Genomic DNA, 24,673 nt, shown 5'->3' on the forward strand with positions numbered 1-24,673 from the left:
GGTAGGACGGCATCGCCATACGGTGCTGCCCATTCACACTGCCCAAACTATTAGTTAAAAGACTCAAACCCAAAATGTCAAGCTCGTAGGCTAAGTTTTAGCCTCCAGAAGATGTTCCTGGAAACACTCGTTGACAGCAAATAGTCTACTTAGAGTAAAATTTAAAAAGATTCCTCTTTAAGGAAACAAGCAACACAAATTAATTTCTTACAATTAATATCATAATATATCAGTTATTTAAATCTTGTCAACAAATAGGGAGAGTAATCAAATGCTGATTATTTTAAACATTCAAACTTCCTGTACATTCAAAACAGACTTTTAAACAAGGATCAATAGAGCATTCTTAATGTGTCTCATTAAAAAATAAAAGGAAAAAAACCTTCAATCTAAGATGAAGATTTTAAAGGCATAAAAGAAAGTTTTCTTAATTAAAAAACATCATCAAAACCACAAAATAATACAGTAGTACACTGTGTAACCTAATCTTTAAAAGTTGAAAGCCTAATTACACTGCTCTCAAAAAATGCACATGATCTCAACTAAGATTAACAGTGACCTAATGGACTACATTCCGAAATTATCTCTAGGTATTCTTGGCAAATTATATATGGAAAAACTTCAGCATCATGGGCAAACTGTAATGGGCAATCGGAACCACTCTGCAATTCTCTTTACAAACTTGGAGAGAGAAATGAATAATCGCAGAGTAAGTTAACCAGTGTAACAAAGACCTATAGGAAAGATGGGATACTCAGCTGAAGCCCAGTATCCTCACACTGGTAACAACCTCCCTTTCACTGAAAACAGAAGATTTCATGCTCATGACCCACCAAACCAGTTACGCTGGCACAGAGCAGAAGCATTTATCTCCTTTAGGTGCACGGCAATACGACCATACAGAACCCAGAAAACTCATTCTGCAAATTGTGGAACACATTCTTATTAGTGATGTTTGGTAGCATGACATATTCCAGCAAGTTAAACTCAACTTTAGTTCTGGTTATTCCGTTTGCTTTCAATTGCCGCTATACTTACTTGGCAGCCTGGTAACCCCGTATCTCTACCGTACAATGGAAACGGACCTCTGTCTGAGGCTTTTCCTATAAAAAGAAAGACACTTGGAATTAGATTCTTTTTTAAGTCTGTCAGGTATCTCCATCAGTTGTCCTCATATTTGCAACTCAGGAAACCTCTTGCCATCATATTATTTTCAGAAAAATTAAGTTGTGTGAATAAAAACAGGCTTTTATACTCCTGCGTTTAACACCCTCGACCAGCACTGCTGTAATAGATGACATACTTACCCAAGACCACTTCTTACACAGCTGAATGTTAATAAATAACTACTGCACTTTTTATTGTTACAAAATATTCCTATCAGTACATTCAAACAAAAAGGGCAAAAATCCAGTGCAACTTCACTTCCATTATCAATGAGCAAAGGTAGAGACACTTTTTGACATTTTTCCTTTCCACAAGAGACTAAGTCGTGGCTATTATCATCTCAGGTGATGAATATACTAAGCAGTAAAAACCAATAAAACCATATGAAACATGAATAAAAATTTCAATTCAGAACAAAAAAACCCACACCAAACAAACCACGGCTGAACCATTCAGTCTGATACGCACCCCTTAAATCCTTAAAAATACCTTAATTTCACATACGCGCCAGTTGAGTACAAAACTCAGACAATACAACCGGTCAAGAGGGCAAACTAGACCCTTCTCTTCTGTCATATATGCAATACTTTCCCGTAGGCAGCACACACCAATGCAGTGCCTCGGGCTGAGAGAATGCCCTCCGGCCTTGCCAGGTGAGGACACAAGGAGTTCGGCAAGCTATGTGCTGATTACATAAAAACTAATTAGTGCTGTACTTGTTGGTTATGCCAAGCTGGCATGTTTGTGTAGGAAATGACAGTGGGAAAGCTCTCCAGCTTTCTCAGGGCTCAGAAATTTAGCAACCAAACCTTTTTTAAAAATCTTGAACAGAAATCTCTGTTGAACAAGGTCAATAGTCAAGGACGTGTGTAACGGAACCCACCGAGTGCATAGGCTTGCCCTAATTCTGACCCCGCGAGAACTACCAAACATCCCAGAACACCACATAGAGGCTTATCCAAAGGTAAGCATTTATAAACCATCTATCTGAAAATGAACATCATCGAATCAGCTAGGCGCTCCCTTTCCTAAACAATGCCTACGTCACCCAGTCCTCCTAAGGGCAATAAATAGCCTTTTGTACACGTGGCACGTCAAGGATGAACAGCCCCGGGCTATTGCAATTGTGCTCTAGAACTGCACCTCCCTTGCTGCTTCTGATTCTCTCTCTTGCTACCCAAAACCCCTAAATGTCCTTTTGTAAGAGGAAAAGCTAAAGTACGCTTATTGTTCATTTTAAAAGTGCATCTTGTGTAAGCAGAGAGGAAGAGGAAGTTCAACTCTCTTGGAACAACATCTCTGCAAGATTATAATCTTGATAACTACAGGCAGGCTGGTCAACAATAGTTTGCTTGAAAAATGGCAGCTCTGCTGTAACAAAGGGAGGAAAAAAGTTAACGTTTTTCTGCTGAAGCAATTTGCCTTTAACAACTATCGGGCACCAAGCAAATAAAATACCTAGCATGCAAAATTGTATGAAGTAGCATGAATCACACTGTTCACATTAAACCAGACTCAGCATTTTCTTTCTAGAAAATGAGAACCTTATACCACATGATAAACAGCTTCGACTGAAGTATGCAGTATTCCAGGCAGGCTTTAAAACAAATATTTGTAGAAGATTCAATTACAGAGACTAGAAAAATTATTATTTAAATTATGGTTTGTGTAACAAGGAAGAAATTGTTAGATAAGAGTGCATAAAATCATGTTATTTAAATGTTATCACTTAAAAAGTTTGGCAGGTTCATACGGAAGGAAAAAAGCCAACTAGAATAGCCTAATCTATACTAAATTTAGTTCTAAGAAACGATTGAGGGAAGACAAAGCTGCCTGATGCTGCACTGCCTAAATATTTATCAGGAATTAGAGCTGGAGCAAATTAACATTTAGCCTGTGTTCAAATGGCTAACCTTTTCACTAAAGGATTTGGAAAGGATCAAGTACAAACCGGTGCCTCTGGTGGAGAGAGGCTCCCAGACACAGCCCCAGTGCAAGCACTCGGATGCAACTCAAACCTGCAGTATCGTCACAATGCTAAAGGTACCCATCGCTAAACAACCAACACACCAGCAAGAAGGACACAGCGCAGGAACACAACACTAATCCACACTCGAGTCCTGTTCCTGACCTCCTCTTGTACCGGGAACTGCACGTTTTGTCCATTCTGCAGGACTGGAGCACTGTGCGTGACCTTCACGCTCTCATAGCAGGATGGGGGAAAGAAGGTGAGCTGTGCCGGGCGCCACTACAACACGTGTGTTGCACTGTTCCTGAGAGAAGAGCAAGGACTCCATCAGCAGTCCCTCAAGATCACCAACACTACAGCAAAAAGGTTTCCGGGCACCATGCTCTCTGCCAGTAACACTGGCCTGTTTCACTGGGAACACAACAGAAAAGTGAAAGAGCATGGACTACAAACGACCTGCTGTCATTCCAACAAACTTCAGCTGTTCCAGTCCAGGCATGATGCTATTTAAAGCCTCGCAAGCAAAGTGCTGCAGGTAATGTTTACTTATCAATAGAAGGAGGAAATACTTAGCAACCACTCCATCTAGTAAGACAGTCAAGTACTTGGAAAAGTGGGTAGCGTCAAGTTTAAGTCGACGACGATTCCATATTGTTGTAACAAACAGGTAGGTCCCGTGCATAACATCTTAGCAATGCAGAGGCAGTCTCTGGCATCCAATAAAGTTCAAAGCATTATCACTTTGGTAGTGTTTAGCTTGTCAAATATCTATCTTAATTACTCAGATTCTCTACAGATTGACAGAAGAGCATAAAAATGTACGGGTTACTGTAACAACCAAACTCAGCCGAGTACCAGTGTTTATGAGCACGCAAACTTCACAACTACAGCGACACTGAGAGCCAAAGCACACCTTGAAATGTCTTGCAGCTCTATCCCACCAGATCTGCTGTTGAGTGTGTTACACTCGCTGCCCGATCGCACCCGCTTTCGAGAGAGGCTTGTCTCACTCCCTGCTCAAACGGCAATAGTATCTTTTTATCATAGCCGGAAATCACAAACACTAATACTCAGCATTAAGGGGATAGGAGGAAACTCACCATGGGACTTGACATGAACTGGAAGCAGAGGGATAAGCAAAAACGCTATTAAAGGAAAAATTCTCATTTCATTTGCAGAGATTTGTGTAAACATGGCTGTAAGGCAGTGTGTAGACATCCCAGCTGGGAAGGTAAAGGAAAGCCCAAATGAAATGTATATCTGCTTCAGATTCTGTTTGATTTTCCACAAAATTCTCATGAAAAGTAGTAAAGCATTTTTAGCCACCTTTCTCCACCCCAACACTCCCCATCAGACCCGTGCTGAAGGGCTGCCAGCACAGGGCTACAGGGAATATCAGCTCCTTGATCACCTTCACCACCTACCTCTCAACTGACATGTTTCAAAAGTCACAAGCTGCCATTTTATAAGAAAATCTCTGCCTTGTTTACAATATAGAATCATGATAAACTTCTTCAAGTTATGTATTGGAGCCTCTAGACCCTCGAGTTTCATCTCCCATCCAGATCTGAACTACAGCAACTGACATTTTCAAATAGCTCAGGTGGTTGGAAATCTTAAGTCAACCCACAAAGTATTTGAATCTTTCAATAACTTGGAATGAGTGGGTTTGGTTTGGGTTTTTGTTTGTTTGTTTTTTAAATTAAGCTTAATGTGTTTTCATCAACAAAAACATCAATGACCCAATCACTACCCAATAGGCTCAAAGCCCAAGAACAATGGGGTTAAAAGGAACTCAACCAAGAAAATACCACCATGCATTTTGAACGTATTTCTTAAGTTCATAAAGTAAAAACCTTAACACATTCTGAACCAATTCAAACATTAATCGGCATTTATCAAATAACTACTTTTCTCTTGCAATCGTTTGTCTAAATGCGGTACCCTCACAACTCAACACAGTTTCTGAATGCTGCACAAGGAATTGTACTCCACGATAAATCTCTCTGTGCAACAGCTGCACAGCCAAAATACTCTTAACACAGAAGGAAGGGGAAGATGCTAAGTGATAGCGACCTGCACTCAGCACTACAGCAACTCAGCTGAGGACCACTCCAGCGACGGCGCTAGTAACGCCTGCCGGAAGCCAAAGCAGCTTTTCCCCACTGCTTCTAGATAATGCTTGCTTTGAGAGGATGACAGAACATAACTGCAAAAAAATACTTCAATTCCCACCAAAGTAACCTTTTACAGACTAAAGATCTTTCTAAGCAACACTAAGAATTTATTTGGTTGGCAATCTGGAAAGCACCACCATTTTTTAATGAAGCAATGTTTATCATCCGGTATGAATCCCATAGCGACCGCAGCTGGCAGCTGCTCTGTTTGTCAGACATGAAGTATGTCTGCCCCGTCGTACAGAGAATCAGCTTGCAGCGAATCCTGAACCGTGTTTGAACAGCTCCTAATCATCGCTTCATCTCCGATAACTCTGTTAAACAGTCACAACAGACAGCCTACCCAAAAGTCAGTTTATAGCAAAACACTGAATATCTTAGAAGGTTTGGGGGTTTTTTATTTATTAAACTGGTGTTGGTAGATTTGGCAAGAAATCAATTTTTATACTGCTTTTTCTCTCTCCACATCCAGTAATGAAGTACATCTCTTTGTTATCCACAGGATTAACACATTCCTATAATTTCTCATATGCAGATCCAATATAATAAGAAACAAAGAGCAAAAACCACACTGACGGTGCGCACAGAAGATGCAAGAAAAACATTCATAAAGGTAAACCTTTTTCCACAACTCTTAATACTGCTTTCCAACTTACCAGAAAGCAGAAATAAAGTACACAGTTTACAGAATAACATCTTGGCTTCTGGCAGTACAGGTCCTTTTTAATTTTTTTAGATTTTGGTGGTGTTCAAAATTCTTATTCCACAGTTACGTGGTACGCTGAGCAAAAAGAGGTTTGACGAAAACACAAACGCAGCCCTGCTCCTCCGATTTGGTGCACTGCCATCGTGCAGGCACTACCGACTGAGAGCCAGCCACAAGCTTCACTACAGACCCAGCACTCCCCACAGCACCAGAGCAACCGTTTCTTCCTCTTCTAAACAGCTAAATAGCCCAACCCGTTAGTAAAGGCTACCTCAGCTTTAGGATCGCAGCCCTACAATCTCATCTCACACACTTTGAAGGTACGTAACACACGTGTAGATGTTGTGAACACACACAAGAATATCACACACAAGAATATCACACGCATTTTCCCTTATAATATTTGTAACCCAAACTCACGGAAACAAAACAGAAATCTGAAGCGACACAATTTGAATGAAGTGCTTCAAACAAATGACCTCCTATTCTCTTCACAACAATTTGTTTAAGCGTTATTGGCTATCGTGTGCCAAGCGTGCTGCTGGCCACACCGAGGATGTGGAACGAGGCAGTGCCAACGAGTGCAGCTGCTGGACTCGACGCTCCCTCCTCCTCTCCAGCCCAGGCCAAATTACTCACTGGGCGATGAACAATGCAGCAGCAGCACGGGAAAATGCCAAGTGCAAGTGAGATTAGTGATAAACTACAGGATCCCCACAGAGGTCAGTGATTAGCAGGTCCCCAGTGGTAATCACTTCCCTAACCCAGCCTTTATCTCATCACACGCTCCATCTTAGCTCACTCTTCCGACTGCAAGCAGCTTCCCAATCAATAACCCCTCCAGTCTTGCAAACTCATCCACATAGCCTTGCCTTTTAATAAAGCAGTCAAACCCACCTTAATACTTATTCTCTGCAAACCCCTCATACAAAATTTGAAGCTTAAAATTAATAAGTAATTTATACAGAGCAAAATCTCATTGCTGGAAAATTTTGTAATGAAGTAACAGAACAGATGAAAACACACAAACATATTGAACCAGGAATGTCATGCCCAGGAGATGCTCAGCAACACAGTCTGTACAGGTAGGAATTCTGGCCTGCCTCCCCTTGAAGAGTGGAGTAGGAAATGGTATGCACAGACTGTGACAGGTGGAAAAAACACATTATTGGAGATACTGTTTCTTTCCATACAAGGACATCTTCTAAATTCGATTTTCCCAGATGGGAAAAGAAAAGGTCTAATAAAGCTTGATTTTAATACCAAAGATTTGCCGCCTCCTGCTCCTTCCTTTGGTCAAAATTTTGAAAGATCATGATCTTACAGAACAACTCTAATAATCCACAAGTAGTAAAAGATTATTATTTTGAATGAGATTCACGGGATTTAACTGTCTTTAGATATCTCCTTGGATTCTCCATGCCATATATTTGCATTTGCAAGACAGCACTCTACTTTGCTTTCCAGTCTACTAGTTATTCATCATTCAGAGCAAGAACTGGTTTTCATATCTAAATGATGCAAATTGGGGAATTCTGAAGCTGGAGTTACCTGGAATGAACTTCCCATTATATACTGCTGCAATTTAGGAATAACGCTTTACACAGCAAACACCAAATTATTGCTTTTGTTGACATTTGGACAGGATCATATGAGGAACAATATTTTTCATTGCGCTTCCCAAAGATGAGAACAGCTCAGAAGCTTTTATACTTAAAGACGTGTGGGCGTTTGCAGATGTCTTTCACTGTAAGAATTCTCCTGATTGAACAGACTACGCAACTAAACATACTCCGAGATTTACAAGACATTAAACATGAAACACAGAAGCTAAGGGATTTCTCACAACTCTTTAAATGAAATATTTTAAAAAGGAATTATGTCAGCGTGTGAGATGGTATTAAAGAACCTGCTTGCCAAAGACATCCCTCTGACACTTTCATCCTATTGATTTGTACACACACGTAAAAAAAAGATGGAATATTTTGTCAGTTTAGAGAGCAGGGTACAGATTTTGTGCTATAAAAACAATTTATTAATACTCTTACGTGCATCAAATACACAGGACGTAACAGTGGACTAAGTTCCACGTTATATTTGGATTGACCCCATGAACTTGTAATTTATATGCTTATGTCAAACTGAGAACACTTCTATTCCACCAGGGGCTGATCCATGAAAGCTCCTTCCTCAATACTATTCCTGTCCCTCCACTTACCAGGCTTATATCGTGCTAAATAACAAACCAAATGTTTGCAAAGCACCGAGGTCTGTGTCAGGAAGATGTACACAAGTAACTGAAGGCAAGACTCCTTAAATGAAGAAAGAGCTTCCTTCTCCGCCTCCTCCAAGTATACACAGGCAAGTATTTGTGAACAAAATAATTCCTGAATAGCTGTTTATTGTATTTAGTTTCAAACCTCCACTACTATGTCTACCCTAGGCTGACCTCGGAGTAAATCATGTCATTGCTCTATTACCTGTTAAGGTGTGTTGTGCACAAACACAACAGCCAGTAGGAGAACCGCACTAAAAATTAGGGAAACCGAGGGTGTACAACATCCAGAAAACAACCAAACTGAGTATGCATACGAATAAATAAATGTGTCTTGCTTGTGACAAGAAGGCATTTTATCACACACGTTTGCCCACCTCACCTATCCTCCCCATGTTTTTCTGGAGCATCCAAGCGTCTTCACCTTGTCTGCTCAAATATTTCTCCCTTTGCCATCTTCCTCATCTCATCCCCGAGGAATTTAAAGTTTTCAAGCAGCTAATGAAGTGCCTACTTACAACTAACGTGCAAGGCATCCCTTGCTTTCCTGGTGTGGAATTTGTCCCAGATCTAAGGACAAAAATTACTTCTCTTCTATGAGTGACTTTGAACATCAAGTACATTCTTAAGTCTAAAGTCAAGAGGATTTTATAATTGGAAATGAATAGAGAATCCACACTTTACAACAAAACGCTACACCTGTTTCTGATTAAAAGATTACTTTGGTGGCATTACTTACCTACAAACTTCTAAATTACTTTTTATATATACACACACACGTTTATCTAATCATATAAAAATTAAAACAGTTACTTCTATAGCGATCTACAGCTCCTCTCACCATCCAAGATCTATTATTTCTTATCAAACTTAAAAAGTTGGCTTTGTCATCAGGTAAAGAGTCCCCCTCTCGCCCATTCTCTCTACAGACACGGGTACGAGCACTCACAGCTGCCTTCCCCGAGGTCACTGGCACACACATACTGTACTACTGCGTTGGACGAAGGTTCTGACAGTTCTTGCAACAACTTGCACTGTTCATTCAAGCTTCACCCTTCACAGGCAATGCTGCCACCCCAGTCACACAGAGAGATGTTTGTCAGCTCCCAAACTGAGCCCTCCAGACTGGCAGTACCTGCTAGACCAAAAAAAACCCAACAAACCAATCAACCAAACCAACCAACCAGCCACAAAAAAAACCACAACAAAACCAAACAAAGAAAGCCAAGCCCCAACACCCATTAGATACTGAAACACGACTTCAGAAGAAAACAAACCAACATGTTCTCTATTCCCAGAATTACTGCTTCAACAGAATCATTTTTGAAGGCACCACAGAGTCACCAAATTCTCTCCTAAAGCAGAAGGGGAAATCCTCACCAGGCAGTGCCCGAAAGGAGCCATGCCCCACTGCAGGGCTGACACCTCCTAACTCCTCGCCTGCACTATACGCCAGCAACAGAGGCAAAAGAAGGTGAAACAAAACCCCCCACAATGAACAGTTAGAGAGCTGAAATTCACACAAAGCACTTAAAATGCTAAGAGCTTGAAAATGGTACTTTCAATTCAGTACAAACCCGGTATTACCGTAACGGACTTTGGACTGTCCAGAAACACCAGCAATCCCACCAAGCCCCAACACACTGAAGACTCTGTGGCTACACAAGAGAACATCACTGTGTTGTAGAAAATTAAATTGGTATCAGGGTCACGCACAGAATGAAATTTTAACTACTAAAAGTACTAAAACTGTCCTTAAACCACTGCCTATCTGCAGGCATCGCCTGGCTTCACACATCTCTGCAGACATGGCTACCGTATGCCAAGGCACCTGAAGGAGAAACTTTGTTTTTTAAGTCATTATCAAAACAAAAAAAACAAAAACAAACCTCCAAACAAAACAATCACCATTAAAAAAAAACAGTTGCAAAGGAAAACATGCGCTCACTGTTTATTTTGGGAGGTGAGGCAAGTACCATTCTTGATAAAGAAAAAAAAAAGTCTTCATAAGAGATCATAACAGTCGTGGGAACGTGACTAAAGGAACGTTAACAATAATATCCCGGGTCCAGACACAGTCAAGGTGAACACAAGTCTCATCTAACAACACCAAGGAACGTGGTGTGCTGTTCAATGAACTACAGAATAAAATCTCATGTATCAAGAAATCCCACCTCTCTGCGTGGCTACCCACGCTCTCCAGGAGTATCACCACACTGCTTTGAGTGACCGAAAGCAGATAAGGAAAATGCTTTTCCTCGGCACGTTAAGAACGACAGGAATACTCATGGCAACAGTGGCCACTATTTAATAGAAATAATAATGATATCATGAATAAAAATATGAAATACTTTCTATTTAAACAGCAAGGAAGATGTGAAATAATTGCTAACATTCTGCACTTCTGTGTTGGCAGGTATAGACAACCTGACTCCAAAAGGACTAAAATAATTTTTTTGTAATGTCTCTACAAACCAAGAAGTTCTCTCAAATATTAAAATTAATTTTACTTAATCTTAGAATACTCAGCAGGATCTCTTGAAGAAAGTTCATTCTGTTCAATATTTATAAGAAGCAATAAGGATTACCCAAATAATTTATTCCTCTGATAGCAAATCATAAATAATGAAATCACCAAAATGGAATTTGATTAATAAAGGATTAGGTAGGTTGGTGGCAACACTAGTCAATCCCAAATTTCCCCTTTGTGGAAAGGGGTCTTTTTTACACTGTAGGCTGGCAGAGTACACTATCGATGTAGCTGATTCTTTAAGATATGTGCCTTGCCAGGATAAAATGTTTTGACAAAAAATCCAGATGACTTTTAAAAGAATAATTTAAAGAAATAATCTAATTATTCTTTAAAATAATACTGCATTAAGGGAGTAAAAGCCAGGCACCAGACAAGGCTTTAAAATGCAACTGCCAACAGAGGATCATCGCTGAATATTTTTCAGTTACATCAACATGACTCAAACCTTGCCCCTAGATTTAGTCTTTTTTTGTTTGGAGTTGGCTTTGGGGTTGGGTTTTTTTTGGTTTGGTTTTTTTAAATCATCAACTTGACAATGTAAATGTGTTACTGGAAACAGAGCTTGTTGGCAGATTGAAACGATTCAAGACAGGTCACCGATCTGGAGCGCTCCAAACCGCATGTGAGGAAGCAAGCTGCCTTTTTTCATTCAGCCAAGTGCAAAAAGACGCCTGCAGGACTGAGTGAGGCCCTACAGGCCTGTTCTTGACCAGATTTCCCCTGGGGAGGAGAGTGGCGGCTGTGCAACCTTGGCCTTGGCTGGCCAGCCTCAGCAGCTCTGCACACTTCGCAGCCTTCGCAGAGCCCACGGGGCGTCTCCCGGTCCAAACGTCTGTCTTGGGGCGAGGAATATGGGATTCAGTACCTGAAAGCACTGCAACATGAAAATCTGCCTTGTTAGCCTAAATGGAGTTAAAGACCAACAGTAAAAACCATATGGGTTTTTTTAATCATTTTATCTAGTTTAACTTGCTTGTACTTTGACTCCCTGCGCTACCAAACAGCAGCTCTGGAGTTTGCATATTATTATAGATAGCTCTAAAATATAAACTAGGATTAATTTCAAACACACTTTCCCATTTCATATCTAGTCCTTATCTTTGCTATAAGCTCTCAACCACACATTACTCCTTGATATTAAACAGTCATAAACACCTATAGAAAAGGTTTTTCTTGATCCTGCTCTCTCTGGAGTTACTCATCTAAGTTCCTGCATCTCAAGCACCTATTTTACTTCTCATGCAGCTGCTTTTCAACCTGAATTTATGTTTATATCAATCTCCCTGCATCTATAGTTTTGTCATTACTAACTATCCAGTGTGTACGGAACCCATCCTGCTGAATGTCCTAGTAAATAGCCTGGAGGAGAAGACAGAGCACATCCGAAAGAAGTGCAGGAGACACCAGTTTGGGAGAGGCAGTTAATACACTTGAAGGCAGGACCACCTTTCAGCGGGGTGTAGACGATACAGAGAATTGGGCCAACAGGAACCTCATTAAATTCCACCATAACAAATGTAAAGTCACTTGGGAGAAACTAACGTCCCACAACTGTGCAGGATGGGGACCAACACTGTAGAGAAGGAGCAGTCATCTCGAAAGGCAAGCTGCATGTGAGACAGCAGCTGGAGGGGAGTGCTGTCCCATCTCTACTCAGTGCTCTTTACACCATAATAATGCATCCAGTTCTGGATCGCCTCCACCAAAAAAAAAACCCCACCACAAACACAAAACTAACCAAAGAAACCCACCATTCCCAAGCAACCAGCAGTAAGCCAGACAGCAGTAAGGTCAACAGGAAGAATCCTACTGGTTCCACTGGACATTGAAGGGAGACTCACAACGATGCATTCCTTTTTTAAATTGTTGTCACATCCATTCCAGAATTCTGGATTCTGAAATCCTGCAGCTGCAAGTTTTCCCTCCAACTTTCCATCACTCAACTTCTTCTCTCACCTTCCTTTTCCCCCCACTGTGGGACACTGACTCGATACATCTATTTCTGCACTGGTTTCTCTTTACCTCATACACTCAGATGTCATCCTTATTTTTTCCTCCCCATGTGAAATTTTAAGCAAAACAAAGTTAAACTTTCTAAATCAACCAAATGAACTTCCTTAATTACTCTTTACATATTGACTCTGCAAAAATGCTCATGGCATTTACAAAAACCTACAAAACATTTATTCCATACCGTCTTCCCTTCTCTGCCTGAGAGCACTCTCTTGGATACCTGGTCTCTGCAGTGAGCTTCACAATTTTCGCTATGCTGTATAAAACAGTAAATGACACTGAATGATGACCAAAACTATTCTGCTTTGAGCAATGAAGAAGGGTAATAAAAAGGATTAGGACTGCTATTGAAATGCCCAGGCCTCTCCATTTTTAGATTAAAAATGGCACAGTACAGTCTAACAGCGAACCATTACAGGAGTTCCATGCTGCAGCTGTATCCGAAAATTCTCCCTGCTTCTCCGTTGCTCTAATTCACATGTATATTCTAATAGAAAATCAAAATAGTAGTACTGAGATAATTTAAATGGTTGCACTTTTACTTTTAGGGTTATATTCACAAAGCCTATTTTAGGAACCGCTTTGGAAGCGACTGATGTTTTATGCAGTGAACTGCTATTTTCCCAGATGAATAGAATATCCATTCTTTGGCTCACAGTTTCCATGACACTAAAAACAAAACATTCATCGGCAGCGACTCAGTGTTTGATGGTAAATGCAGCTGCAGCTCACAACAGCTCGCAGTGTACCTCAGCCTGCCTCGGCAGAACACAGGCTCTGTATTTCCCCAACGCAATTTCATTGTTTTACAGACAAGCCCTTTCTTGCCAAACTCAAACATTTCGAACCCTGCTGGTGTTCTGTCTCAAAATGAGAAGTTATTCAATTCGGCAAGCAATGATACTAATGCGAAGTCTACCAAATTGCTGAACAGGGTACGTAACCAGAAACAAGACTTCAATAACAGTAGCATTTGCCCCCGTGGTATGAGGAAGTCTTTGGCCAAAGAATTCCAAACTTGGCTTCCTGTTACAATTGCAACTCACTTGCTTGCAGCAAATTGTTGAATAAAAATATTACAGGGCCCTTTTGAAAAGGACTATATTGAGAAAGTCGGGGCAATTTGGAGCCAAGGAACTGCACACAGCTTTCGGCGCTGCTTCCCTCCCCAAAAGGAGCATTAAAGCGCACACCTCTCTTCAGAACAAAAGAGATCACAAGAGACAGACTTCTGCTGTCAGGAAAGACACAAGACTCCTTTTAGTTAATAATTGAATCCTGCCCCATCTTAGCTAGCTTTTCACCCATTTGAGACTCATTCTAAGTCCATGGCTGCTCACCTCTTCACGTTGGTTTGCACACCACGGTTACACACACCCTGACATCACCACATCGGTCTCATTCTAAAAGCTGCGCTGAAAACAGGACCTGAACAATATGCTGCATTTATTAAAAGTGTCTTTATGCACCAAGTCAGTAAATCAATTGCACATATGTACTTGCAAGTATACGAATGAGCTAAATCCAGCAGGGATCGCTCATTTAATTTAAACTATGCACTTAGGAGAATATTGGTGGGCTGCAGACTGAACCCAGGGTGATCTGACAAAGGACGCAGCAGCTCAGTCTACTCGTCACGCAGTTTTTAAGAAATTCAGTCAAAATTTCTGAAAACGCTAAAAATTTAACATGTCTGATAACAAATTTGCAGCTTAAGGGATGTGCTATTTTAAGCTAGACACTAATTCCGTTAAGTTATACAGACTAAAATCCAGTTCTGGTTTTGCCATAAAAGCCAGCGATAACCCACCCTTTCCATGCAACGAAACAAAGTCCTGGCTCAAGGCACGTGTGTGTGTAAGGACAAGAAAGGAGACAAACACCCACATGGAACTACTGAAATGCCACGTTAGAAACTTGCCAGGAAGGGCTCGAGGCGGAGGGAGCTCCCCCTGCCGCCCCCGCGGGTCAGGCAGCGCTCCAGCGACCCCCCGCCTTTCCGTAGAACGGAACAAAAGTCCCCTTCCAACCGCGTTCCTTTAAAATAAAGCTCAATAAACATCAGTCCAAAGACCGTAGCGATATTTATTAATAAATCATTAGCAGATCAAAAGTGAAAAACTCGTTGCTCTTCACATCCGACCCTCTGACTTGGGCCTGAGATTCAGGAGGCCCTTCAGGATCACGAGCAGCACTGGCAGAGGCTGTGGAATTCGCTTTCAAGCATTACTCTTCATAAATTCCTATTGATGGCCTTTCTACTGACAACCTACTGGACTTTTATAACATCCTTGCACTAAGCCATTAACGAGGCCGGATCATCAGGGCACTCCCCACAGGCCACCACAGATTACAAGATCAGAAAAAAGCGAAGCCTGCTTTTATTCTGCTCCTGGAAAAGCTACAAAACCCCCAACACAAAGCAGCTCTCCCATTGCCAACGCAGCGCTTATGCATTCACCGAAGACTATCAACTGGAGGGAAATCTGTGCTGCAGGTAGTCAGGACTGAAAACTGGGAAGGACTTGCAACCCCAGTCCTGCAGAAGTTCCTTGGTGGGTCACTAATTGCTGACACAGGACACACATTCTGACTTCAAAATTTCAGTTTTTAAGTTAATTTTAACTTAATTTAACTTAATTTAAGTGTTTTCCAATGTTTCTACTCTTTCCTTCTGAAGCCAAAAAGGAGACGAGAAGTCCAGAAGCTGGTAGAAACAGTCAAATCCACTTACGGTTCCTGGAAACAATTTTCTTATCTACAGATTTAAATTCTTCAAGTTTATTGCAACACTGGTGCACATTTCCCTTCCTCAGAGTTTCACAAACAGTGGACCATAAATTAGAGAGATCCACCAGCGGACTGGCATACCACATATGACGTTGTTCTTCCTTTACTTCAAATCCAGAGCAAGTTTTATTGAAAATGTTAAAGATATATCATGTGTTTTCCCAAGACTGTCTTTTGACAACTGCAGTGGCAGTAGCAAATAAGGGACTTCAGAGTAAGAATAGAAGCAACGTCCTGAAGTCTATAGTGAATTCCCACCTGGCTGTGATTATCATCCATGCAGCCTGGTATGCAGGGGGAAGATGAATGAACCCAGAGGAACTTTTTAAAGTCTAATTTGCAGCATGAAAACTTGAATGAAACCCCACAGCCTAAGCTAACACAGATTCTTCATAGGTCAACAGTTAGCGATGCTTTTTATCCCCCCGTTCTCGAAAGCAGATTTGTTCTAGCTGCTTACTTTCTGAAACTTTGGATGATGGCTAGAGATGCTAAATTGGGATGTCAGCCCATTTACTCAGCAATGGGGGAGAGAGGCTGGATAAACAGTATCTATTATAATCATAACCAGTATCCCTCTTCCCCAGCCATGAACCATGTCCTCTCCATCTGCTCAGGTACTGACCTCAAAAGCTAATTACAAAAATGAACAAATTAATACCCATGTGATAGTGATTCAAAGGAAAAATAAAAAAGTTACGGCATCCATTTTGGATAAGGTAGGTCAAGATTTCCAGAGTCTCAAAAAATTAGTGTTTTAATGAATCTCCAAAACTGATATTGAAAAGATGTCTGCTTTTCAAATAGTAAAGCACCCAGTCAAGCGCAGAGGAATGCTGAAACCATCTCATGGAGCTCTCCTTGAAATCTTAAATATGGATTTATGGTCCTGATCCTTCCAACAGCTACCTTCGTGCTTAACAGGATTATGCATGCTTAAAGTCTCTTAGATGTGGAAGTATTTGTAAAATTAGGACTTACCTTGGGCACACAGCTCATTTAGTCAGAAGCATTAGATTTACACTGACTTTTGTTACACTCCAAGACATTTGGAACCTTCCCATTCTATCAGGCAATCACTGAAGTAAACAAACTACTGCGGCAGCATTTTACTTCCTCATATTACAAAAAACTTATAAGGATTTTTTTCCTCGAAGAAGATGGGGTACCATCAGAGCATTACCAAAGCCCTGGAATGCTAATGAAGTAGTCCTTTTGCTTATGGTAGAAAAAGTCATTATAAGTAAGTAAAAATCAGAGATTTCTTTAAAATAGCTTTTTTCACACCATCCTAGAACATTCTGTATTTCTAAAACTGCAGCTATACTGAGATACTTGGAAAAGCAAAAACACTTGAAATGTTATTCGGGAACTCTTGTACGTAACACCACCACTTCACCTACGTTTCAGTGTGCCCCAAGCAGTCCAGCCACACAGATACACAGCTTCACTGAGATTCTTCTGCCCTGAATAAAACTCAGTCCTTGTTTACCACTTTTTAATTCTTTTTTTAAAAGTTTTTTTTTTTTCCAATTACAGGCAGGAAATAAAAAGAAATGCAACTCTTTTATGTAAAGTAAATCCATCTGGATGTTTGCTGCATCCTATATTATAAACTTGTGATCCCCAACCAGAATGAGTTATAGTGAAGCTGCAGGCAAAATTGTCTCCATATACCACAATCCATTATCCCTGTCAAGTTAATGTTCCATGTTGAGCCATATGGCGTGGGTACACACTCAACAAAGGAAATTCCTTAAACTTGTTATAATCAGCACTTACAGTCATCCAAAAAAACTGACATAAACAGCTTTATTGTGTTTTGTGCATTTCGGTTGATATCCATGACAAAAAGAGGAAGCTTCGAGAAAAAAAAGGGGGGGAGGAAAGTCACAATAATAAAAAGGGAGGGGGGAACAGAGAGAGAGACTGTACATTTCATAATTACACAACATTTTCCTTAGCAAGTGATTTTCAATTACAATAAAGCTCAAGCCTCCTGACACTGATACACTGTGCCAGATTAACAAGAAACAAAAAACCCACCAAACCCCCCCTACATCAATACCTCATTTTCAATGCAAATAAGAAATCCTATAGTTTATAAGTGTCTGACTCATGTAAAAGATTCTCAATTAAGGAAAAAAAAAATCATTTTTAGTTTTCTTGACTTGAGAAGGTTTGCCTTCAGTTGTCGTATAATTACCAAGAATTTAACAGTCCTTCATTAACAATATGGTAATTTAAGTAAAATATCTTTCTATGCATTAAGCGTAGGTCACAGATGAATTAAGGACTCCCAGAAGCCCCTGGTACCTGGCACAACCCATCACATCAAGCCTAAGTCAAGGTACAAGTAGAGCAGAACTTCATTCCAGCCCCCGCAGTGACAACAATAAAACGCTGAGAAAACACACTATCAAATACTGAACTCAGCATCAATTTCTGTTAATTACAGCCTTGTCAGCAACGTGATTATTCAAACAGCTCATGCAAATGTTAATGAGTCCTTATTTGCATATTTATTTTTTCCTTTGTTGAAATGTCATTGATTATTACATTCTACAATGATGAATGCTGCTGATGATGTGCTCTGATATGTAATTAGTCATTAAGTGGAATGAATAGATCAATTATGAAAAAGGAGTGAGATTAAGAAATATCAAACAAGACCGCCCAATGTAACTATAGAATTTTTTTAAAGGAACTAAAATAATTTCTTGGCATTTAAAGTGCAACATCAGTAGTTTTCAATAAATAAACTACTACTTTTCTGAGGTTAAATAAGATCTTCTACATGCACTGCTACTTGGGTAATCTAATTACAATAGCGGAGCGCTTTTGTAACGACAGTAAGAAATCTGCAGTAACGCGTAGGTTTGGGGTTTGGTTGTCGTATGCTATCCCTCCCCTGGGTTTTTAAGGAAATTATAGCTGTCCCGAAGTTGCTTGTGAGCCCAGCACAGCCTCTCTCCTCTTTTAGTAGGAAGGAAAGCGGCGCTGGCCGCACTCGCAGCAGCCCCACTTTGTTCTCGAGGCAGCCTGGTGCTGCTTTGCGAGCGCCTGCTCCGAGCGCCCAGGCAGCGCTCGCTGTTTGCAGATGAAGGGAAACGCGAGAGAAGAGGAAGGAAGGAAAAAAAAAAAAAAACCACCCAACAAAAAAAAAAAAAAACACATTACTGCAGACCAGATGGGAACATTCCACATGACCAAACCAATCAATCACCTCGGTGGGGCGCAGGTGCAACACAGCCGTGTAGCAACACACCATTTCACAGTCTATCGGGCACAAACACATGGTCACCAATCAATGGCACCCCCAGGACCTGGGGGGAGGCTCTCTCGAGCCTTACTGGTCCATGCCTGATGACTTCATAATCACACATCATTTCATTCACTGGAGGATACAAACCAGCATTCTAATAACCTTCCCCCGAAACCGGTCATGTTGTGCATATTAATAGAGTGCCGGGTAGAGCTGAACCGCTGGCTCCATGCTGCAATCCGAGCGGAGCACGCAAGAAGGAAACAACCTGAAGCTAAGAACTTCTGCCCGAGGAAGGACAGTCAGCTCGGACCCAGATCAATGGCGACATCATTCTTTTTGCCAAAAGAAACCGTGCACAATGCTCGCACCTTTCACAAAGCAGCCCTTGAACAATAGCAAGCAAGCAGAGATAAAAGACAAAGCGGGATGAAAATCAATGGAAGAATGTGCTTCTCTACTCAGTTATACGTTAGACAAAACTCTTAAACAAACAAGACTGCCGGTAATGAAAAACACAAAGCTAAATCTACAAAAAAATTAGCTACAGGCTTGCTGATGCTCTCAGTGAAAAATTATTTTATTTCTTCTAAAGCAAGCATTGCAGATGAGTTTTAAAAAAGCAGATAAAAAATAAGCAATGTGATATGCTCACAGCACAGCGAGACTTGAATGGGAGCACAGGCTGCTTCTGACTACAGTCGGCAAAAAAGGCAAAATGTGAATTTATACATGTTACTGCTGACTTCGGACTATTATAAACATTACAGACATAAGGACAGGGAGATATTTTGGCCAGAGCTTATCACACTATAATGTTAAATATTTGCACTGTTAGAAAGATACTGAGGAAACAAATGTGACAGCGAGCGCATCTTCCCTTGAAATTACATTACGCCTTGGGGCTAAGAGTCAAATGATTTGCAACTGAAATGTAAAAGACTAACCAAACTACTAACGTGCACTTCTCACACTTAGAAGCTCGGAGGGCCCAGGTAGGGAGGACTCCACCATTTGGTATCAGAGCAGAAAGCTTAGTTTTACTTCTGGGTTTTTTAAACTGATTATCTGAGGAGCAGACACCTCTGAATTGCACAGTTAAATCTGGCCAGTCTAGCACCGACCGAACTACCCAAGTTTCGGTTTTGGGGCATAAATTGCTGAGAACTACTTGGAGAAATAATTATAGTAGGCATGACAGGAGCATAGTTGTTCAGTTGCACTCTGTAGCACTACATGTTGCTTTAGGTCAGTGGCAATTTCTCCTTTCCCATCTGGGAGGCTCCACAAAAGACCACAGCATACTTTAATTCATGTATACAAGGACAGAAAAAAACTAAATCACATTAGAAGCAGAAAGCGCTTTTTTTTTTTCCAGTTGCCACCAAGATTATTTGGTGATTGGTACTGCTGGAGGGCCTTTTATCTCTCTTCCTTGGCTTCCTCCCTTCTCTATCTCAAAGATCTCAGAGAAACACAGAAAAGCATTTCCATTTTGCTTTCAGTCTTGGTATGATTCACATTTTGACAGGGCCAAATCAGAGTCCTGTAATCCAAAACCTCCACAAAATAACAAGGTGGCAGACTTAGTGGTGTTAGACAGAGGAGCACAGAAGGAAGGGGTAAAGAACAAACGTGAGTCATACCAAAGCAATAATCACATCCTTTTGCAGAATTGTCTTGACCAGCAGCAGATGAGGAAGTGTTCACCCTCAGTAGAATACAAAAATCATTAATCAATAAATCATTAAATTAAGGGTCTGACGACCAGTTCTGTTCTGGGCACTTACAGAATGCTAATTAGTGTAGTATCTGGGGAACCTACAGTGTTAAAATCAGAATATCTTCTTTATTAAGATCAGTTTTTTAGATCAAATTCAGCTTCTTTTATTTTGAAAGCTCTTGAAATCAAATTAAAAATGTCATACAATGAATTAAGTACTAATATTACTCACACTTCATATGCAACACAGGGAAAGCTGACGGCTACACTACAGACTTGACATCTCTTAAGAGGCAAAAAAACTAACAGCTGGCGAGATGCACAATGGAAAGAGCTAGGAGGAATTTGACAAAGAATCTCACCCAAAGTGAAAGAGCCTCAGCAAAGCTTTCCCTTACCTGGAAACATTAAGCAAGAAGGAGATCAAGAGGACAGTTGGCACGAGTGTCCAGGTCGGTCTGAGCACCTCACCTGCCTTCCCTGTGCTCAAGTGTGGCCTGCGTGCAACCAAGGACATAGGTGTCTCAGGTGGGAGGTGCACCCCAGGCACAAAACCTCTCCTGGTCCTCAGACAAATGAGCCCCTCTTCTCACTACCATGAGAAAGGAGGAGGGTTTGTTGTCTTGTGCTATAATTAAACCTAAAAAAACTACAATGTAGAAGGTGAGGGTTCAGCTCAACACACGGACACTAGAGCACAAAAAGAAGATTTATAAGAGAAACGGCAAAAGAAAGGGTATTCCAAGATGGCACAAGGTCGTAGTGCTTGGGAGCAGGCGGATTTCTATAAAGACAGCATGAAATGCGCCAAAGACAAGTTTTAGTGCACTTCTAAAACCTATTTAGAAGAAGTGCACGGCACAGGTATCGGGGATCTGATTCTTATCTAAGCTCTATAGGTTATAAGGACATCGAGAGGACAGTAACAGATTTTAATCAAGTCGTTCAAATCAAAAAAGGAGTCATAAGAGTAACACCAATTTTAATCTATAAATAAAACAACACAACTCCTGAGACATTTCCTACAGCAAAGGACTCCAGTGAAGACTTCCTTTACTATGATTCTTACTCCTAAAATACACAGATGCAAAATTAAACAAGACTTTATATATAGTTCCTAAGTATATAGTGTATAAATCGGTAACATTCCTTTTGTAAGAAGTAGCTTTGATTTATTCATTCACTAAATATTAGACAAGCACCACAGTTTGGAAAGAGGGAGCTAGGCGTTCATGAAGAAAATAGTTAAAAAAAAAATAAGTTATCTTGTCAGGGCAACAGTAACTGGTTACAAGGTTAACCCTGAAATGGACTTCTGCAAATCATACCTACAGTCTCGCAAATATTGCAAATTTAGTATTTACAAAAAACAGAGGTAACAGTGTGTTGGACCTTATGACAATCGATAGCTAAGACTGAAAGGGGTTTGTGATTCCTTGGGTAAAAACGGTTAAATGAGATGGAGTCAGTGCACAAGTTAGACCAGCAAGGGAAAGACAAACGCTTGCTCAACATTAAAAAAAATGACAAAACCCACAAAATTCATTCCATAAAGCAAAATGCAAACTGAAAACATAACTAAATCAGGTCTATACTTCCCTTCGTAAAGGCAATTTTTAAGCATTCAAGCCCAAAGAAAACCTGTAACGCTAAGAGTGTTCTTTAACTACTGTAGAATCACACAAACCCAACTACATCGAATGCTTTAAAGTTTAGAGACAAGCTGCTGCTTAACCAGTCCCTTTTAGCTCATGGTCTATACTGACGTTACTCAGCTTTATCTGGGGTCAACACAAACTATTCATTTTACCTTTTCCCCAACTGGATTCCTTCTGATCAGCTGTTAGCATCAAGCTGTCTGATTTCCATTCAGCCTTCACAGCTGGATTCATTATAAAAAAAGGAATATTAAACCTTGGGCAGGCATAATTGGCTTTGACTTCAAAATAAGCAATTTTACAACTAATCATGCTATACTTTCAGGTATTAAATAAAATTTTCATTCCAATACAATTTTTTCAATGTGACACAGACTGCATATATTTAACAATTTCCAGTAGCTGTCAAAGTTGCAAATGTAAAAAAGCTAACAAACCTCACATTTTTAATGAGAAAAAAAACCAAAACAAGAACCTCTCTTCTGTCAATAAAAATGTCACTGCAGAGAGTTGGAATTACATGGTGGCTGAGGCATTTTTTATTTTTGTTTCTACAGTAGTTACTGATTTGGTTCTTAAGGAGTCGATATCTTCCCCATTCTCAACGAAAAGGATTTTTAACTCACAACAGAAAGAACGCCCACACTACTTAGAGCTATTTTATATATAAAGGCTGTTCTGGAAAACGAAAATATTTTCTGCAAGATGGACAGTTCTTCTGAAAACTGGCAAAAAAGAAAATCAATATCCACAGGGAAAAAAGGCAAGTCTGTGGAAAATTTTTATTTAGATTTGTCTTCCAAAACAGAAAAATACAGGAGCAGCTCTCCCAAAGATGCTTAGTTAGGAAAATATTTGAAAAGGATCAGCAGGACAGAAAGAAGAAAGGCAGCAGAAGTTAGAAAAGGTGGTTCTGTGTGTAACTGCAAAAGATGAAATATGGCCATCTAGTAATTCAGTTACATTTCTATCCCCTTGTTAAATCGCTGGAAAAGTCTGCTCCTGGATAACCGGGGGGGGGTTCTGAGGGGGAGGGAGTAGAGAAGGCAATGGGCCACCTCCACCTCCTCCTCCTCTGAACAGCAGACCTTGAACAGGCCACAAAGGGAGTTGGGGACTCCACTGACCACACAGGAAGGGGAGAACACATCGGCAAAGAGACAGCCAAAGGCAAAAAGGCAGGAAGGTAAGAATACGAATAATGAAAAAAAAAAAAAGGGCAAAATAAGACTAAAAAATTACTTGCTGCAGTTTTGTCACTTCCTGTGCCTTCCTGCTGATGTGCTACTTCTACAGATTTGCAAAAATTGAAAAGATGCATTTCACCACACCAAAATGTTCAATGGAAGTCTGTTTAGAACACTGAATCTGAAAACTGAGCAACTGGACATGAGTTGACCTGGTACAAATTTTGAACTGTTTAAAAAACATGAACTGAATTAAATCCTAAAAATACAGTGATGTATTTTTAAGATGTTTTTCACAGGCTCCTCACAGCAACCTGATTGAACTCTGAAGGGAGACAGTTGACCCGATATCTATTCAGTACCTTGAAACTTCAGGTTTTATTACCAGCTGCCACTAATCCTGCCTCACAGGCCAACACAACCAAAGAACATATCCAAAGAGACACAATCAGGAGGGCTTTGAAACTCATTGTATGCATTGGTTTATCAGCAATAAAAGAAAAACAGAAGGGAAAAAACCCCACAGGGTTTTCCTGTGGTTTTCCAACATTTTGGACAGTATCTGGCAGTTATGACCACTTAACATCTTTCTTGTAAAAATTAAATTAAAAAACTTCAAACAAAATCAGTTTAAAGTGACACCATCTTTTTTTAAAGACAAACTAGTTCTTTCTGTGCTTTATTTCTCATTTTGGCCAGCTTACCTATGTATATGTGACCCCTTCTGTTATTTACAAGCAGAAATTAAATGTAGAAAAGTTTGGATTAGCACTTTCTAAAGTGGTCACACAGAGGAAGCTCAGATGGTCAGTCGAACAGAACATCCCCAGGGAGACAGAGCAACCCCAGAGGCTTTGCGGGCAGAAAATCTTCAGGCAAAGTGATTCATCATGTGTGGCAAGATGACTGTGACATCTAAAGATTCTTGCCTTGAGCAGCATGGCACACGCTACAAGGGATCAAGGGCTCTGAAAAGCATCCACACACATCTCAGAAGCTTCAGTAATAAAGACAAATAACACAATACCAGATACTAAAAATTTGTATGTGAATTTGCTTTTTACAATGAAAAACTTGCAAGTGACCCTTCAGCACGTCTGTTGGCCTAAAAAAGAAATAAGCAATTTTTTACTGATTTTGCATTCAAACTCACTCTTGCAGAGTTGAGCTGGAGGATATTTTAACGTCTGGCTCATAGTCGTCACTCCAG

At 40.4% G+C, this 24,673-nt stretch overlaps 1 protein-coding gene across 12 annotated transcripts in view; it reads right to left on the minus strand.

Annotated features, from left to right (window-relative positions):
- The window catches only part of TCF12 (transcription factor 12), a 172,832-nt gene that overhangs the window by 73,522 nt on the left and 74,637 nt on the right, over positions 1 to 24,673 (minus strand). For all 12 annotated transcript variants that reach the window (XM_054078231.1, XM_054078230.1, XM_054078229.1 and 9 more), the window contains exon 7: positions 1,039 to 1,103. In XM_054078231.1, the coding sequence (XP_053934206.1) occupies positions 1,039 to 1,103 (65 nt within the window). The remainder of the gene's footprint in view (positions 1 to 1,038; positions 1,104 to 24,673) is intronic.

The sequence above is a fragment of the Cuculus canorus genome, chromosome 12 (assembly GCF_017976375.1).
Source record: "Cuculus canorus isolate bCucCan1 chromosome 12, bCucCan1.pri, whole genome shotgun sequence".
Taxonomy (NCBI): Eukaryota; Metazoa; Chordata; class Aves; order Cuculiformes; family Cuculidae; genus Cuculus; species Cuculus canorus.